A 19,646-nucleotide genomic window follows, 5' to 3' on the forward strand; every position below is an offset into this window, starting at 1 on the left:
TTTATGTAATTAAGTACTCTTTATAACAAGAATGGAATTATGTTTAAGCTTTCACTACTCCCCGTTTCAGATTTTTGTGTAAGTGGGAGTTCTCATGGTTGTTTTTTTTTTTTTATTATTTTGGGCAAATGTGCAATATCCCCAATATATGTATTAGTTAATGAATTAACTTCCACGTTGAACAGCAGACATTCTTACATTGCACCCACACAACAACTTACACTAATTATATACTTCTTTGTTAAATGTTCACTTTTATCATGCTTATTTGATTCCATCACTTTCTCAAACAATGGATCTGGCCCGAAAGACCTAGTTTCTTTGTGGCTAATTTTCCAGGTAATTTCTTTTCTGTTAACACTTAAAACAAATTCAACAGAGTTCACATTGACACTGCGCAGGAAATCCAATTCCTGCACAGTAAACAACTAATTCCCAACAACAAACTGCTGTTTGCAGAACTGATCAAATTTAAGTAGTATTATCCAGCAACAAGGTCAATGGACTGGAATACAAATGAGGCACTGAGAACCATAAAGGCCAAAAGCACCCTATCTTCCACACCACATTTAAGTGAATATCACAGAAACAAGTGAGACAGACCAATAAATTTTCAAGGTGTAAAAGTTAAGATGTTCACATGCTCTTAAACCACAGCCACCACTGTTTATTATATAAGGAATAGGAGTCAACCCATAATTGAAGCCTTTGGGCTTATGTTTGTGTGTTTAATCAGCATAACTTTTTGCTTACCATTTGTTAAGCATGATTTGAACCAGTTGTTTAAAGCCATTAATTTCTTAAATTTAAGTATGTATAAGAGTACAACATGATCTACAGAATCAAACATCTTGGAAATGTCACAAAAATACCATCTGGTGATATTTAACTATCTAAGGCTGTAATATTTGTTAGATGAATGTCTAAATAGCATTTTCATTCAAGCAACCTTTCAGGAATCCAAACTATGTTATGCCAAGCAAATTGTTTCTACTGAAATGTGAGACTACTCCTGAGTACTTTACTACTTTGAATATCTTGGAAAAAGATGTTGGTAAGGAAACTGGATGATAATTATTTAAATTTTTCTTGTTCCCTTTCTTATAAAGCAGTTTCACAAATGCATATTTTAATTTATATGGTAAAATTCGGCGTGCCATTGATGCATTACATTCATCATGATGGACATTACTTATTGCATTGGAACAACTTTTCAGAATTATGTTAATTTCAGTGAAGGATGTTGGTGCTACTTGTACTTGCTTAAAGTTCTGTGGAATGATTCTTATAATATATTCTCTTGCTTCTTCAACTGACCATTTATTCCTACTCTTGTTGCTATATGTAGAAAGTGATTGTTAAGAATACTTACAACTTGTGAATTACCAGTCACAACATTGTCATTTACTGTAATTGTTATTGTATCTTGTGCACTCAATGGCTGTCCTGTCTTCCATTTGGAAATATCTCGTATAATTTTAATCTGATTATATGCATTATTTATTTATGTCAGGATGTACATAATTTTTCTGTCAGGATGTACATAATTCTGGGTTTTTTAATGACTTTGCTTCAAATACTACAGTATTTTTCATATTACGCAACTAATGCCAGATATAGACCCATTCTGGCCTTTATGTAAATTTGCCTTTTCCTCTTACATGAGACTTTAATTCCTTGTGTTATCCATGGCTTATTTTTGTTTTAATGGATTTTCTAGATCATTTTTTAGTAAAGCTGCTTTCAAATGGTGACACAAATTCACTTTGGAATAAACTGAATTAATATCAGCAACTCTTGCTGATACCTCATGCCGCCACCTCTTTTCACGTACCCTTGAAATACTGTATACTGTGTAGAATTATGTTAATGCTCGTAACCTGCAGTTGTGTAAATAATTGTTCGTTGCGTTACTTGATTTTTCTTTTCAAAATAAATGACATTTTGAAATGCACAGAGTAACAGATCTAGACTTCAGTTGTGTTGTTGTTGTGATATTCATCATGTAACATTTTTGTGATTAATTTTACAAGAAGACCAGCAACTGGTGACCCTGACACAATCTAAACAAGAAACAAATATGATGGCAGATAGAGCGAATAGTGATGTACCAGACAGTGGTAGAAAAATTGAAGTGGACAAAGTTAGTGTGAAACTCCCTCCATTGTGGACTGAAAAGCCTGATATATTGTTTCACCGGGCTGAAGCACAGTTTCAGTCAGAGCTATTCCATGCATTAGCTAATGTTTGTGGTTCTAAATTAATTCGGGGTATGGAATACCACCCACAATCAAATGAGAAATTAGAGAGATTCTATCAAACATTGAAGGCAGCCTTCAGAGCTCATTATAAAAATAAATGGAGTGACATAATTGCAACAATTATTGTAGGACAGCATAGCTGTCTGAGAGGAGGAGATAATTCAACAGTTTTGGAGATGCTGTATGGCGCAACTCTAACATTGCCTGATGATTTCATTGTAATGTCAGAAAAAAAACTAGAAGCAGATCTACCCACATTCACTTCTCATTTACACCAGCACATAGATAAACTATGTCCCTCAGAATGTGTTGAAATATGTAAATTGATATTGACAATTTTTTTGTTTACTCCTTTTCATTGTTATTACTCAGTGGTGATTGTGTGTTCTGGGATATGCAGTTATTGTTATCACGACCTGACTAATTAATAAAACATTATTTCAGAAAGCTTTCATTTTTATATTAAAAAATGCCCAACTAAAGATTATGGGCCCAGGCACTGGGAATCAGCTGAAGAATGCGATACAATTTGTTGGCTTTCACAAATGACGTCTTAGTTTACTTTGTTAACGGCTTGACTATTTTAATAAAATCCTTTACAAATTTACAATAATATGAACATAACCCAATATACGATTTAACTGCTTTGTTGTACATGGTGTCAGAAAATTTTGAACTGCCTCTGTTAACCGAGAATCAGTTTCAACCTCTTGTTCACTTATTACATGACCTAAATATTTGACCTGCATCTGAGCAAAATTACATTTTCCTAAACTTAATCTTAACCATGCCGACTGCAATGTTCTAAAGACATCTCTTAAATGTGATAATTGTTCTGGTATATCCTTCAAAAAGACTATAATGTCATCTAGGTAAACCATATATGTCGATGGTTTATATAATATTTGTTTGTTCCAGGTGGGCCATACATTCTTGCTTGGTACAAGATATTCAGCTCCACTAAAAGCAGTGTTTCAGACATCAGATGGCACCAACGGAATTTTGCAGATGGGGTGCTTTGGCCTGGGGCTTACAAGAATTCTAGCTGCTGTTATTGAATCTCTGTGTTCGTCATCAGAAATTAGATTACCCTTTTCCTTAGCTCCATTCAGAACTTTAATCATACCACCAAAGGTAGGTAATTATGAAGGGATCTTGTACTAGGTTCACGTAATTACCCAATGGTAACCATTGCACTCTTATATAGATCATAAGTACACATATACTGAGCAAGTAATGTTTATGACAAAAAACATGTTGCATAATCATCTTTACTATACCAGGCCGTTATTTCTGATTCAGGACAGACTGATTTCTTCCTCTTGTCAGCAGCTAGGAGGAAGCAAGCATTGGCTGGCGAGGGGAGATGAGCCGTTGGGGGGGACAAGGCACGCCTACCAGTTGCAGTGCTGACACTACAAATCGCGCGTCATGCTTACACGAAATCAGACGAAAGGCTTGGAAGTAAAACTCCCTTTAAATGTTGCTCATGAACGAAACTGAAATCGTCATGTACATTAACATCTATATATATAAAAATGAATGTATGTATATTTGTCTACTATGTGCTCACAAACTATTCATCCGATTGCAATGAAACTTTGGTGAGTTGTTCTCTGAACGCCCGTAAACAGTAATGTGCACTGTTTCTACAGTTAGGTCACCGTTTTATGCGTAGCGCAATTGATTAGGTAAAGGCTTGTCACGGGTTCGATTCCCACTACACGCAATTTTTTTTTTTCCATTTTATTTAATTCCCCGCAATGTTAAACTATTAATTATAAAATTTAAATATCCTTAAACAGGTCATATAGCATAACATAACTGTCAATCTCTATATATAAAAATGAATGTATGTATGTCTGCCCTCTGTTCGTTCCCAAACCATTCATCTGATTGCGATTAAATTTTGGTGATTCCTTCAAAGTGATCGCGAACAAAATATCTGAAATGGAAACTCACCTTTTCTTGCCAGGCGTTTGTGGTGATACGCCAGGATGATTCTTGGAAAACTGTTTGGATCTTACAATGCTACGCATGGTTTGTCCTGTGTATGTAGCAGCTCTCACTGAAGATTTGTAAATGGGGTGAAGCAATTTTTTCTGCTCCCTTTCCCTTTCGCAGCATTCAATCACACGCAATATAATTTTGCGAGCATTGCTACATAATACTGGTTTCCTTCTAACTGTAGGCCTACCGGTAGGGGTTCTTGGCGACTCCCGAGATGGGCCAGCAACTGCCTCTTCATTCATTTTGATAATGTTTAGCACAACTGCACAATAAAAACACGCAAAACAGTACAGCGCAAAACAATAATGAAGCAGACAACAATGGCTACCTTGTACAACACAGTCAGCTACGTAATGTTGGCAGCAGTCTAAACTGCGTGCCTACTGAAGCTGCCCGACATTTACCGACTTCTGCCGATTCACGACTAGGGAGAGGTCTGCCATCTAAAAGTTTACACACTGTACAGGTGGGTAGCAAGCCAGATGTTGATACATTCCCCAACAGCATTCACACATACTGGTGGGCAGTTGTAGGAATTGTCACTGCTTCCCGTATCTTTAGCCCTTACAGTCACATTTTTAAAATGTTGTTTTATGTTTCACTGAATAATAATGTACCTGTTATGTCATCAGGCAAAGATAAACAGTAATTGAATAGTTCATGGTGAAATATAAATAAGTTAAGAATTAAAGGTAATAACTAATCAAATAGTGGAACTGCTGAGTACATAAACAAAACTGAGAATTTTGCTGTAGTGTAGTCAGTAGCTGGGGCACCATATTCATACAGGCAGGTTTTGTTTGTGTTTGTGTTTGTGTGTGTGTGTGTGTGTGTGTGTGTGTGTGTGTGTGTGTGTGTGTGTGTTCATTTCTATATCTGTAAAATGAAATCTCTTCCCAGTATACATTCCAAAATGTTGGAAACTTACAGTTTGTGTAAATTTGCTACTATATTAACACATTTTAGGAAATAAAGCATTTCTAATAACTTCTCTTAAGTTTTTATTGTTCTGAAAAAATTAAACATGTGTGCCAGTTTGTGAAGTGTATTTCTCGAGTGCTAGTGAATTCATAACTTCTCCTCCAAAATCGTTTTCTGTGTAATGTTCTTCAGTGAATGTGATATCCAAGCATTCATAACGTGTGAATCGCTGGTTTGGTACAAACAAATAAATGTTAGTGGTCTCAACTTTTCCTCCACTGAAAAAAATTAATGAACAATGGCATTTAAATAATCCTCCTCCTTCTACAAGTGTCTAATCTGGATATTCTTCATTTTGCTTTGATATTTGAGATAACAATGCATAATGATTCTCATAGATTTCTAAGTTTCTGAATTTCTATTATTTAAATACTGCTGAAACCATTTGATACTGGAATTTCATTGTAACAACTTCCAACCTACATGGCCTAGTACTAACAGAGCTAAGTTATTCAGTTGCCTTGATGCTGTGTAATTTAGGATGACTTTTACGAGTATTTCAATCATAAAAGGATGTCATCTCATTAGCTGCTGAATCGAGAGTCCATCACTCATCTTAGACTTGTGTTTGCCAAGAGCCCATTCTTTGAACTTCAGAGAGAATTACAGTTGTTTCACCTTCATCATTTTCTGGGTCTCTTTTTTGTTTCCTTCTCCATGTAGTACTTGGTGTCATAATCTACACAAACTGTTGCCCAGTCCCTCTCCCCTCTTCTCCCTATTCTTACCCTGCCATTTTTCATCAAAATAGTCTTTTCAAAACTTTAACAATGGAAAATCCAGGATGTAATGTGAAAATATAATGAAAAGGATAGTTGCTATTCACCATATAGGAGTCCACTACATACAGGAAATGACTACATGGGTAGCGGGGGCTGTGTGGAAGGGACTGGGCAGCTTTTTGGGTCAGAAGGTCTCAGGAAACCACAAGTACAGAAAGCTGGCTAAACCCAGAAATAAGTTCAGCTGAAATATTTCAAACAGCCTAACAGTGCTCAGAAAGGATAGATTAAATACAGTTGGTGGTGGAGTATTTATTGGTGTCAGAAGTAGTTTATCTCGTAGTGAAATTGAAGTACATAGTTCCTGTGAAATGGTATGGGTAGACAATGTTATACTTAACAATCAGACTAAACTATTCCAGAATGAGATTTTCACGCTGCAGTGGAGTGTGCGCTGATATGAAACTTCCTGGCAGATTAAAACTGTGTGCTCGACTGAGACTAAAGATACTGGCAGAAGTAAAGCTGTGAGGACAGGGCTTGAGGTGTGTATATTCAGCATATTATAGTCTTAGGTGGAGATTTCAATTTACCAGATATAGACTGGGACACTCAAATGTTTAGGACGGGTGGTAGGGACAGAGAATCGAGTGACATTATACTGAGTGCACTATCCAAAAATTACCTTGAGCAATTAAACAGAGAACTGACTCGTGGAGATAACAACTTGGACCTACTGATAACAAACAGACCCGAACTTTTCGACTCTGTAAGTGCAGAACAGGGAATTGGTGATCATAAGGCCATTCCAGCATCCCTGAATATGGAAGTTAAAACGAAAAAATGGCTGACATCGAAATAAGTGTCCAAGGAACTGAAATCACTCAACAGAGGAAAGTCCACTGGACCTGATGGGACACCAATTCAATTCTATACAGAGTATGCGAAAGAACTTGCCCCCCTTCTAACAGCCGTGTACCTCAAGTCTCTAGAGGAACGTAAGGTTCCAAATGATTGGAAAAGAGCACAGGTAGTTGCAGTCTTCAAGAAGGGTCGTTGAGCAGATGCGCAAAACTATAGACCTATATCTCTGACATCGATCTGTTGTAGAATATTAGAACATATTTTTTGCTCACGTATCATGTCGTTTTTGGAAACTCAGAATCTACTCTGTAGGAATCAACATAGATTCTGGAAACGCAATCGTGTGACACCCAACTCGCTTTATATGTTCATGAGACCCAGAAAATATTAGATACAGGCTCCCAGGTAGATGCTATTTTCCTTGACTTCCGGAAGGCATTCGATACAGTTCCGCACTGTCGCCTGATAAACAAAGTAAGCGCCTACGGAATATCAGACCAGATGTGTGGCTGGATTGAAGAGTTTTTAGCAAACAGAACACAGCACGTTGTTATCAATGGAGAAACATCTACAGACGTTAAGGTAACCTCTGGCGTGCCACAGGGGAGTGTTATGGGACCATTGCTTTTCACAATATATATAAATGACCTAGTAGATAAGTGTCGAAAGTTCCATGTGGCTTTTCGCGGATGATGCTGTAGTATACAGAGAAGTTGCAGCATTAGAAAATTGTAGCGAAATGCCAGAAGATCTGCAGCGGATAAGCACTTGGTGCAGGGAGTGGCAACTGACCCTTTACACAGACAAATGTAATATATTTGCAAATACATAGAAAGAAGGATCCTTTATTGTATGATTATATGATAGCGGAACAAACATTGGTAGCAGTTACTTCTGCAAAATATCTGGGAGTTTGCTTGCGGAACGATTCGAAGTGGAATGATCATATAAAATTAATTGTTGGTAAGGCGGGTACCAGGTTGAGATTCATTGAGAGAGTCCTTCGAAAATGTAGTCCATCAACAAAGGAGATGGCTTACAAAACACTCGTTCGACCTATACTTGAGTATTGCTCATCAGTGTGGGATCCGTACCATATTGGGTAGACAGAGCAGATAGAGAAGATCCAAAGAAGAGCGGCGCGTTTCGTCACAGGGTTATTTGGTAACTGTGATAGCGTTACGGAGATGTTTAGCAAACTCAAGTGGCAGACTCTGCAAGAGAGGCACTCTGCATCGCGGTGTAGCTTGCTCGCCAGGCTTCGAGAGGGTGCGTTTCTGGATGAGGTATCAAATATATTGCTTCCCCCTACTTATACCTCCCAAGGAGGTCACGAATGTCAAATTAGAGAGATTCGAGCGCGCACGGAGGCTTTCCGGCAGTCGTTCTTCCCGTGAACCATACGCGACTGGAACAGAAAAGGGAGGTAATGACAGTGGCACGTAAAGTGCCCTCCGCCACACACCATTGGGTGGCTTGCGGAGTATAAATGTAGATGTAGATGTAGATGTAGATGTGCCTCAGTAGCTCAGATGGTAGTGCACTTGCCCGCGAAAGGCAAAGGTCCTGAGTTCGAGTCTTGGTCAGGCACACAGTTTTAATCTGCCAGGAAGTTTCATATCAGCGCACACTCCACTGCAGAGTGAAAACCTCATTCTGGAAACATCCCCCAGGCTGTGGCTAAGCCATGTCTCCGCAGTATCCTTTCTTTCAGGAGTGCTAGTTCTGCAAGGTTCGCAGGAGAGCTTCTGTAAAGTTTGAAGGTAGGAGACGAGATACTAGCAGAAGCAAAGCTGTGAGGACCAGGCGTGAGTCATGCTTCGGTAGCTCAGATGGTAGAGCACTCGCCCGCAAAAGGCAAAGGTCCTGAGTTCGAGTCTCGGTCGGGCACACAGTTTTAATCTGCCAGGAAGTTTTCGGACTAAACTATCAATTGGATCAGTTTACCAACACCCCAACTCAGATGATATAGTTGCTGAACAGTTCAAAGAAAACTTGAGTCTCATTTCAAATAGGTACCCTACTCACAAATTATAGTTGATGAAAAAAGCCCACCAAATTTAAAATAATGCAAAATCCCCAAGATTGGCAGAGTTTGAAATATAGCACGTGCTTCAATGCAAAATTCTTTTAATAATTACCACAACGAAACTGTGTCTCGGAATCTGGCAGAAAACTCAAAGAGATTTTGGTCATACATAAAGCGCACCAGTGGCATATGCAATCAGTACTTTCACAGTGCGATAACAAAGGTGAAGTCACTGATGACAGTGCTACTAAAAGAGAGTTACTAAACACGGTTTTCCAAAACTCCTTCACCAAAGAAGACAAAGTAAATATTTCTGAATTCTAATTAAGAACAACTGCCAAGATGAGAATCATAGAATGGATATCCTCAGTGTAGCAAAGCAGCTTAAATCATGTCATAAAGGCAAGGCCTCCAGTCCAGATTGTCTATAGGTCATGTTCCTTTCAAAGTATGCTGATACAATAGTTCCATATTTAGCAGTTATATACAACTGCTCACTCATAGAAAGATCTATTCCTAAAGACCTGAAAATTGCTCAAGTCACACCAATACCCAAAAAGGGAAATAGGAATAATCCGCTGAATTACAGGCCCGTATCACTAATGTCGATTTTCAGTAGGGTTCTGGAACATATACTGTGTTCAAACATTGTGAATTACCTCGAAGAAAATGATTTATTGATACATAGTCAGCACAAATTCAGAAAATATCATTCTTATGTGAAACACAGCTAGCTCTTTATACTCATGAAATAATGACTGCTGTTGACAGTTTATGTCAAATTGATTCCATATTTTTAAATTTCCAGAAGGCTTTTGACACTGTTACTCTCAAGGGTCTTCTAACCAAACTGTGTGCCTATGGAGTATCGCCTCAGTTGTGCGACTGGATTTGTTATTTCCTGTCAAAAAGTTTACAGTTTGTAGTAATAGACAAAAAGTCATCACCTAAAACATAATTAATATCTGGCATTCCCCAAGGAAGTGCTATAGGTCCTCTATTGTTCCGGATCTATATAAATGACATAGGAGACAATATGACTAGCCCCCTTAGATTATTTGCAGATGATACTGTCATTTACTGTCTTGTAAACTCATCAGATGAAAAATGAATTGCAAAATGATTTGGATAAGATATCTGTATGGTGCAAAAAGTGGCAATTGACCCTGAATAAAGAACAGTATGATTTTATTCACATGAGTACTAAAAGAAATCTCCGCTAAATTTCAATTACGCAATAAATCACACAAATCACCTATATACTTAGGGATTACAATTACAAATAACTTAAATTGGAACTATCATATAGATAATGTTGTGCGTAGAGCAAACCAAAGTCTGTGATTCATTGGCAGAATACTTAGAAGGTGCAACAGGTCTACTAAAGAGACTGCTTACACCATGCTTGTCCGCCCTATCCTGGAGTATTGCAAGTGCAGTGTTTGGTCCACATCAGGTAAGATTGACAGATGACATTGAAAGAGTTGAAAGAAAGGCAGCTCATTTTGTATTATCGTGAAATAGGGGAGGTAGTGCCACAGACATGATATGTGAATTGGAGTGGCAATCATTAAAACAAAGACATTTTTCATTGCAATGGGATCTTCTCATGAAATTTCAATCACCAGTTTTCTTCTCCAATTGTAAAAACATTCTGTTGGCACCCAGTTATATGGGGAGAAATGATCATCACGATAAAATAAAAGAAATCAGGACTCACACAGAAAAATTTAAGTACTCATCTTTCCCACACGCCATTCAAGAGTAGAATGGTAGAGAGACGGCTTGAAAGTGGTTCATTGAACCCTCTGCCAGGCACTTCATTGTGAATAGCAGAGTAATCACGTAGATGTAGATAGCGTAGATGCTGTGTTACAAAAAGGCACAATGAAAAGACTGTCAGAAAGTTAGCTCTCGGCCTACACGATCTTTTTTAAAAATAGAATGCACACACATGCGTGTGCACACAAACACAAACACAACTCACACATGACCACAGTCTCTGGCAGCTGGAGCCAGGTTATGTAATGTATGAGAGTTTCAGCAACATTTATTATTTTGGTTAAACCTTAAACAATACGGTATAGAATTAACTTTTCTTCTCTGGGGTTCATAAAATTTCCACAGATATATAAAAGTGTTAAATTTTTTACATTTATTTTAACAGATTTGTTTGGATTTCTTTTATTTGTGAAGTCATTTTTGTGACAATAAAGGAACTGTTAAAATTTTATTTAGGCACATTTGACTTAGTTTATTTTTGAAGCATCAGTTGCAACACACAATACATGATGACATTAGTAAAGCTCAATGTAAGTGTAAAACATAATTTTGAAGAAGGTTTTAAAATTGAGTTTAGACATTAACATGTTTCAAAACCTAAGAATATAGGTCAATACCAGAAAGAAACTATAAAATCTGCTTCAATTTATGTTACATATTTACAGATAGATATTCTTGTAATCCTGCTGGGTGTATTGACAGTTGATATAATTATGCATACTTCCAGTGATATTTCTAGACATGGTGTGGAAGGATACACCCACAGGTTCCAGATCACTTGGCAAAAACACCCACAGCACATTTATGGGCTGCTGCAGATTGCCATAGCCTCATGTGTTGAATAGCTGGTGCTTACAGCAAACTATTCATTGTATTTATCGCAGTGATTAGCACACTGGACTCTCATTCGGGAGGACAACGGTTCAATCCCGTCTCCGGCCATCCTGATTTAGGTTTTCTGTGATTTCCCTAAATCGTTTCAGGCAAATGCCGGGATGGTTCCTTTGAAAGGGCAAGGCCGATGTCCTTCCCAATCCTTCCCTAACCCGAGCTTGTGCTCCGTCTCTAATGACCTCGTTGTCGACAAGACGTTAAACACTAACCACCACCACCATTGTATTTATTGGTGATGGCCCTTCGCTTTGTGCTTTTCTGCTAAACTGAGATTTGGTCTCTGTTGTTACCTACCAATGACATTTGGCTAGCACACAGATTTGTCTTTCTGTGTAATGCAGGGCTGTCTTTGCTCACCATTCAGCTGACCACTGTATTTGCAGTGAATGAACTGATAGCATATGGGTGCACTGAAAATGTGGTTCATTTTTAAATGTTTCCTAGACAAACCTACAAACAGTGTTCTCAAACACTAATATGTGAATTGTTCAATAAACATTCAAAGTTCTGGGTTGACCATGAGGTATCCACCTCCAGAAGTCTTTTGTTTTGTGAATTTAGGGAAGAGTAAGGAACTGTTACCTTCTGTGATTCAATTGTAGGTAAGTTGTGATTAGTAAAATATTTGTTTTTGGAAAGGTGTACTTACATCAGTGGTGCTAAGATTTTTTGGAACTGCAACCCACTTCATACCAGAATAGGACTTGTCAGGCTGTTTTTGATGTGTATTTGAACTATGGTAGAGCAGTAGATTACACAGCTTTAAAAATGACAGATTAAGCAGCAGTTCAAAGTTGACAGATCTGGCACATTTATAATTTCTCTTGGCAATCCCAGCTTTCCAGACATTCAGTGAAGCTCAGAAGGACTGGGAAGTGTATCAGAATCATGTAGCACTTGAGTTCCAAGCAAATGACATTAAGTGCCCCTACTGACATTGACTGTTTCTGTTATCTACAATCCCATAACTCTTATTATGTCCCTTTGTGTGACCCACTAGTGCTGCCCCTTATCAACATTCACTCCCTTTTAAGTGAACATATTGCTACAAAAATATCTATCTTGGCCACTTATTTAGTTTTTCATCATAGATCACAAACCTACAATGCACAAGTAAAAATGCAAGTTTACATGTTCTTGTTGACAGTCATACTCAGAAACATTAGTGCCTGGCATGGTAATTAGATTGTCACCAGACAATGAAGTGCATGCTCAAGTGTTACAACAGTCAGATCCTTCTTTGTCTGAAGTTTTACATGTTGCTGGGACTTCTGAGATTTTTCATGCAGCTCAGTCTTCCATTTCGATGGACACTGAGCTATCGGAAATGTCATCTCAGTTGGCAAATGCATCGCAGCCTTGATATTTTTTCGGTTGGTGAAACTGCAGAAATGAAATGCAGTGTAGTTGGCAGTGGAGCAGCTCCCAGTGAACCAGGTAAGTATGAAACCCAGCACCATAATAGCTTTTCTGCTTCTGGATCTTTGAGCGTAGTAAGTACAATTCTTTTTGAAGCCAGCCAGAAATGTGAATCAAATGGCTCCACCACTTGACAAAGCTCTCCACCATGTTAATCAAATTCATCAAAAATGGTGTTGCTAACCCCCCCCCCCCCCCCCTTTCCCACAGCTACAACATGCAACACCTTCCTCCTCTTAGCAATAAACACGGCTTGGCCTCCTTGCAGTCCAGTTATCCTGATTGCTTTTCTGTATATGCTAGACATAATTTCCCACATTATAGTAACACCTGTTGACAGTGTCTTCACCAAGGTCACATTGGAAATTTATTTAGAGCCAGTTGCACTGTCAACAATCAGATGCTTCAGTGCAAATAAATAACATCACAGGGTCCAGGATAGCAGTACACTGTTTTACACTGTCAGCAATAGTTCATGGTAGCCCCATTTTATTTCTTTTTGATACTGAGACCTTAGTCTAATATAATAATCAGCCTACATATCTCTGATTGGGATCTCCACCCATAAAATCAGTAGCAGCTAAGCTGTGAGCTTATGCTCATCATGAAATTCTGATAATGGGCCAGGTAGTTCTGGGGCTAATATATAAGCAGGTAACCAGGACCCTTTGTCTTGTTACAGCAGAAGAACCCTCAATGGAAAATATTGTTGGCTTAGATGTGTATAAAACCTTTGGGTTGTCTATCCAGCATTCATTCCAAGCATCCAGAAATCATTCCATGTACAGAAGTGGATTCTTTGTATCTTCAATATCCTCCCTTGCTTGCTCCAGGCCTAGAAATGGCTTTTGATTAAGAGTTGGCAGAAATGAAAATTTTTAAAGCTTACCCGGTACTTTCAGCATTATGGGATGCAATTGAAGTAGAACTGAATTGCTTAGAGAATTTAAAAGGGCTATCCCTAACTTCTTAAAGAAGATTGGCATCATATTTTCTCATTGTTTACAAACCAGGTGTTGTGTTATGCCTTTGTTCTTCTTCTTAAGTACATCTGTCATATCATAGGTTTCAACTGGAGGCTCTCCATTGCATCTTGTTCTGAGCATCTTCCATCATCTGTTTGTACATTTGTTCTCTGCTAATGTAGTCCATCATTCCAATCTTCCTAACTCTTCCTCTCATTCCTTTCACTTTTCCCTCTACCATTCCTTGTTGCAAGCAATTCCTAAGCCTTTGTGTGGACTTCAAGGATACAGTAGCAACAGTGTGACATTCAAAACATTGTCTTTTTTACAGAGTTATTACATTTTGTTTACTTTCTTGTCATAGTTAGCTTTGTATCTGTATGGCAGCAAAAATAATGCACAACAGTGCAATTATCAACAGTATGTGCTGTGTGTCTTATTTCCGTTTGCTACTGGTACCAGCAGTTGCAAGAGTAATGCCCTCTTTGACTCATAGCCCTCAAGATAATATTCAGTAATGCTTGGTTCTCTTTAGGGTTTTGTTTTCGGCAGTATACCCATGTGTTTCCAGTGATACGACAGATAGGTTTACTGATGAAGAGCTGGGTGACATGCACCTTGTGTATTGTTTCACTGATTGCAATGGAAGAACTGTTTATGCACTGGTGACAGTACTTTTACATCTGAGGGTTGTGGCATTACTCTGTACTTTGTGATTGTGTATTACCAGCTTTTTCACTGTTGTGAAAGTATTTTCCCAGATACAAGGATAATTGCACTAACACTCTGAATAAATCGTAATTACATTATTACTCTGTAATGAGCCTCCAGAGACTGTGGGTTCCTTACAGCAAAATAATCAGAAAGTACCCCTGAACAACCTCTGAAAGTTTGCTGGTGGAGTTCTGGGCCACCCTGTACATTTCATTCAAAATGCTCAGAAGAACTGAAGGCATATGACCTTTAAGCCCACACAAACAATCCTTTGGCCATGAATGTTCCTCAAATGCACAATTTAGGAGTATAATGTGGTGCAAGATGTACACTGGTGAGGGACAATGGCAGATGTATCAGTGGCAGATGAATTCTGTGTAAACATTCCCATTATAAAAAATACCTCTTCTGCCTGCACCTACCATACACATCATTTTCCTGCTCCTAACAACAAACCCAGCTTGGCTTCTTTGCTGTAACTTCCATTCATACCAGATCTATCAACCCATCTCAATGAGACCTATAATCACAACACTACCTCTCAATCCCAGCCTGCCTTCAGTCCTAAATTCAAGGCTGTCATAGGTTCAGGAAGTCAGGGGAATCAGGGAATTTCAAACGCATCAGGAAATTATCAGGGAAATTTGAAAAACCTCTGGGAAAATGGTTTGTTTACTGAGGTGTCATGCATCATCGCTGACTGGGTGCAGCTGAGTAAGTGCACCACTTCCCTACTCCCTCATTCCAACTGCTTCTCCCCTTTCTACCGTTCCACTCAGCTTACATCAGTGCTGCCACCATTTCTTGCCACTAGCCTAGCAGCTGCCAATGTGAGGCAGGGAGGCATAAGGTGTGGTTTGTTTGGATCTGATTCTCAAAGACTGAAGACACAGTGGCCAGAGATGGCGGTCATGTGTGCACGAGTTATGTCTGAGTGATTGTGTGAATGTGTGTGTGCGCGCTCTCATTTTCTGACAAAACCTTTGGCTGAAAATTTAGTTGTGAGTGTGATTGTCTTTCGTACATGCCTGTCTGTGGCTCAGCAATCATCTTTATGGTGAGTTGCTACGAATCCTCATTTATTATTGATTCTCAGAGAATTTGAACAAGTTATCTGTTGCATGGATTGATCACCATGGTCTCATTTCTTCAACATGCTGTCTGAGGCTAGTGAATAGCTGACCACATGAGTGGATTTCCATGATGGCTCAAAACCAGTGCCGTTTCTGCAGGAATCTGTAATGAATCGCGCCTGCCGATCTGAAGCCATATGGTCCCACAAATGTGCAAGCCCTGCCCGTTGGATCTAGTCTCACCGATCTGTCCGCAGGCTGGGTCTGTTTTTGTGTGGCATAATGCAGTGGATTTTCATGTTTTATCCGTGGACCCAGGACTGTAGTACTCCTCAGCAGGCCAGAGACTATGGGTGATGGATTTCAGGAATCGTGACTGCCTCACCACATGCACATTGTACAGTGTTGCGTTTCATACACATTTAATTTGTTCTAGTACTTTTCGGCACTTGAAAAGTAGTTTATATGTTAAAAAGTATGGATAATAAGAAGAACAGAAGAAGAAAATTATGTCAGTTGTTGGTGGTTTGTACGCTATGCACTCATATATTTGTCGAAAGAAAAACACACAATACCTCCAAATTAATAGATATAACACAGTGGGTAATAACAGACAGTAACAAATGTAGTAGAACCAACATTTTATTGGCTGTCACCTGCAGTGACAGTTTACACAATTTTTCTCCACCTTATACACTTCTTTAAAGAGGCTTACCTTTTTCTGAGGTCATTTCTAAAATCAACAAAGATATTTTAAATATATCTAAGCGATTCCAAGGAAATGGGTATTTTTGTCACCAAATGTGTGTTTTGTTTTATCAGAATAAAAAAATAACGTCAATGGCCTTAATGAAAAACATATACCATTTGGCTTCTTTTCTCCATATAAAGCCAGTTCATTACAAAAGATGTCGACGTTAGTGCTTAAGATTTTTGCTCACATCGGGAAACGACATCTGCTTGTAAGGTTGTTTTTTTTTTTTTTTTAATATATATATATAGATATTTCTTCGTATGCACTATTGTTTCTTGTACCATAACTTAACCTTGAGATCTCAAAATTTGTGAGGGAAAAAGGCCAAAACTTGTCCAGAAAGCAGGTAATTTCACTTGGAGAAAATTGTGACAACGCTGAAACCTCTTGGGCATATCCCTGTTGGCTACAGAGAGAGATGTTTTACAGAGATGTCTCACCACTTGTTCACATTCAATTACACTCCCTAGTTAATGATCTCTTCTTATTCACCCGTACATTCAATTAGAAATACTACTTTGCCAAACAGTCCTACTCACATCTGACACAGTGAGTATTAAACTAACCTTTCCTGGAACAGTTCCAGGACAATTCTTCCCTCCCCTATAATCATTCCTCACTTCAAATATTCCGTCCAAATCTGTCCAAAAAGATATTACCAAAACCTGAAATTGTATTCGAACTGAGTTCCAAGTTTTTTATGATGCATAGGCAGACCACTGTCAGCACCCTCCTCTGTGCAGACAGTCTCCACTACTGTGGTATCTGGTCTTGGGAATCAGACTCTTCAGCATACAAAACTTTTTCTCGTGACTCCGTCCCTCCATCCAGGCTGAGTGGCTGAAATATGGTAAACCCAAAGCCTCACACTAGGTTTCACAATTGCTTCATAGGATACTTCACCTTTTGTCACCCTACAGCCTACTAGCTTCTACTTAACTACGCACACACACAAAGACAACCATTCAGGCCACCACACTGCTTTCTGCCCCTGCCCCCACCCTCTACTGACTCCACACCTCCCTCCTGGCCATTTCCAAGCTTCCCCAATTTACCATTGAAAGAGAAATGTATAGGTCCAAAACTTAGGATGAGTAGCTTCCATTTTAAGTGTTCCTATAGGCAATACTAGGAAGTGCATCTTCTATAGATAAGTGTTAGCCAGTTTGTTTGTATCTTCATAATTGCAATTTTTTAGTGTTTATAATTTTATGAAGTAGCTTCAGCAGCTTTAACCAGAAGTGATTCTGAGTTTTCCAGTTTATATTCTACAACAGTGATGTTGCACATACTTTATCCTTTATCTGTATACACATTTGTAATATTTGCTGTTTCTGTGTTTCAGGAGGGCAGTAAAGAAAGTTTTACAACACATTTGTCTGAAGAATTATATGATACAATCAACTCATTAGAATTATTCAAAAATGATGTTGTGATAGATGACAGATGTCATTTAACAATTGGAAAGAGGTTAATGGAAGGACGAAAAAGTGGTTTCCCATTTATAATTATTGTGGGTAAAAAGGCAGTTGGTACACCACCATGCTTTGAAGTACATGATGTTTTGAGTAATATGGAAATATCACTTCCTCTTCCGGATCTGATCAAGTTTATGCAAGAGAGGGTGAAAGGAGATACCATTTCAGAAATGTAAGTTTCTGTTTCTTCCAGTGTATAATTCACTAAATTTTCTCAAAAGTTGTTGTGAATAATCACATCAAACTTAATTTATGCCCACGGTGAAAATAAAAATATATTTATATCAGCAAACAGCTATATTTATTTATTGGACAAGTAAAAAAAATTATCCACCTCAAATTACCAATTTATCCTTCATCTACAGTTGCATTTTTCATTTTAATTTGTTTTAAATCTTGTCACAAATGGAGGAATCAGGACATACAGTTTACAGTTCAAGTCAGTGGGTGAGAAGTGTATAAAGTTTGTTTTGTTTCATATCATATATATGAACAAAATGATTCCTGTTGGGTGTACTAAATGGTGATAATTTCATACTTATTATTTATTTAGCATATGTCTAATATCGCACCAGACAAGAAAATGTTTTTCTTCAACAATACACATACACCTGTTTAACACTTAGAAAAAAAAAATCATAATTACAAGTTAATTAAATTTACAGTGTTTACAAAGCACAGTAGGTTATAGACATATATCCAGCTGATGAATTTGGGTTATTCTGAGGGGCCAGTAGTTATAATTTAATGCAAGTGACATAAAGTAAGGAGACACTTAAGAGCTGTAAGCATTTAAGATGTTAATCTGTGGAAATTTTCAGATGTGAATTGAAACACTCACCCCAAATTTTCAAAATATTTCTGAACATCTACTAAACTCCACATACATGCAGGGTGTCCTGGGTGGAATGGTCATTTGAAGCATAAAACTGCATAGGAACATGTGCCCTATTCCTAATGGTTTCCAAGACAGAACACATTTAATGTACATTGTTATTTATTTTCTGTGTTATTTAATATATTCTCAGATTTATGCATGAACTCATGTACAATAGTTGGTGAACTTGACAACATTTGCTTTACAAATTATCAATTGAAAAATACATGTTTTTAACATATTCATCTCTAAGCATTATCACACATGTTACATTACAGCTATTGTACAGTTTACAATTAATGTGCTCAACTTGCATATTCTATTTCTGTTTGTACACCCCTGGCTTCATCCAAACCCATAAACAAAAACCTAAAGGCTTAAGGTCTGGCAACCTTGGTGACCTGTTAATTGTACTACCATGACCAATCTAGTGATTCGGGTAGATACGGCTGACATGTTCCCTCATACGTGTGGTAAGATGTGGAGGAAGTCTGTCATGCTGGAAGCTACATCGCAGTCCATGTGGCCAAAGTTACATCCTCAAGGTGTTCAACAAATAAAATTTCTCAAAAATGCAGATAATTCTGTCCCACCATTTGCTGTTCTAAAATGACTGGACTTATAAACAAGTTACCAATAAAACTGTTCATTAAGTGTGTTCTACCTCAGAAATGATTTGGAATAGGCCATATGTCCATATGAAGTTTTTGCTTCAAATGAGCATTTCTGTCATATCACTGAATATTGACCATTACTCCTGGGGCACCCTGTATAATGTTGACAAGAAGGAAGATTAGGATTTAACATCCTGTCATGTAATATG

The 19,646-nt window shown here is 38.1% G+C and overlaps 1 protein-coding gene across 2 annotated transcripts in view; it reads left to right on the plus strand.

The window, feature by feature from the left end:
• Window positions 1-18,238, plus strand: part of LOC126266962 (probable proline--tRNA ligase, mitochondrial) — a 102,042-nt gene extending 83,804 nt beyond the window's left edge. For both annotated transcript variants that reach the window (XM_049971685.1, XM_049971686.1), the window contains exons 6-7: window positions 3,180-3,395; window positions 17,814-18,238. In XM_049971685.1, coding sequence (XP_049827642.1) covers window positions 3,180-3,395; window positions 17,814-18,122 — 525 coding nt within the window. In that variant the 3' untranslated portion in view covers window positions 18,123-18,238. The remainder of the gene's footprint in view (window positions 1-3,179; window positions 3,396-17,813) is intronic.
• The last annotated feature ends 1,408 nt before the right edge of the window (window positions 18,239-19,646 follow it).

The sequence above is a fragment of the Schistocerca gregaria genome, chromosome 4 (genome assembly GCF_023897955.1).
Source record: "Schistocerca gregaria isolate iqSchGreg1 chromosome 4, iqSchGreg1.2, whole genome shotgun sequence".
Classification (NCBI taxonomy): Eukaryota; Metazoa; Arthropoda; class Insecta; order Orthoptera; family Acrididae; genus Schistocerca; species Schistocerca gregaria.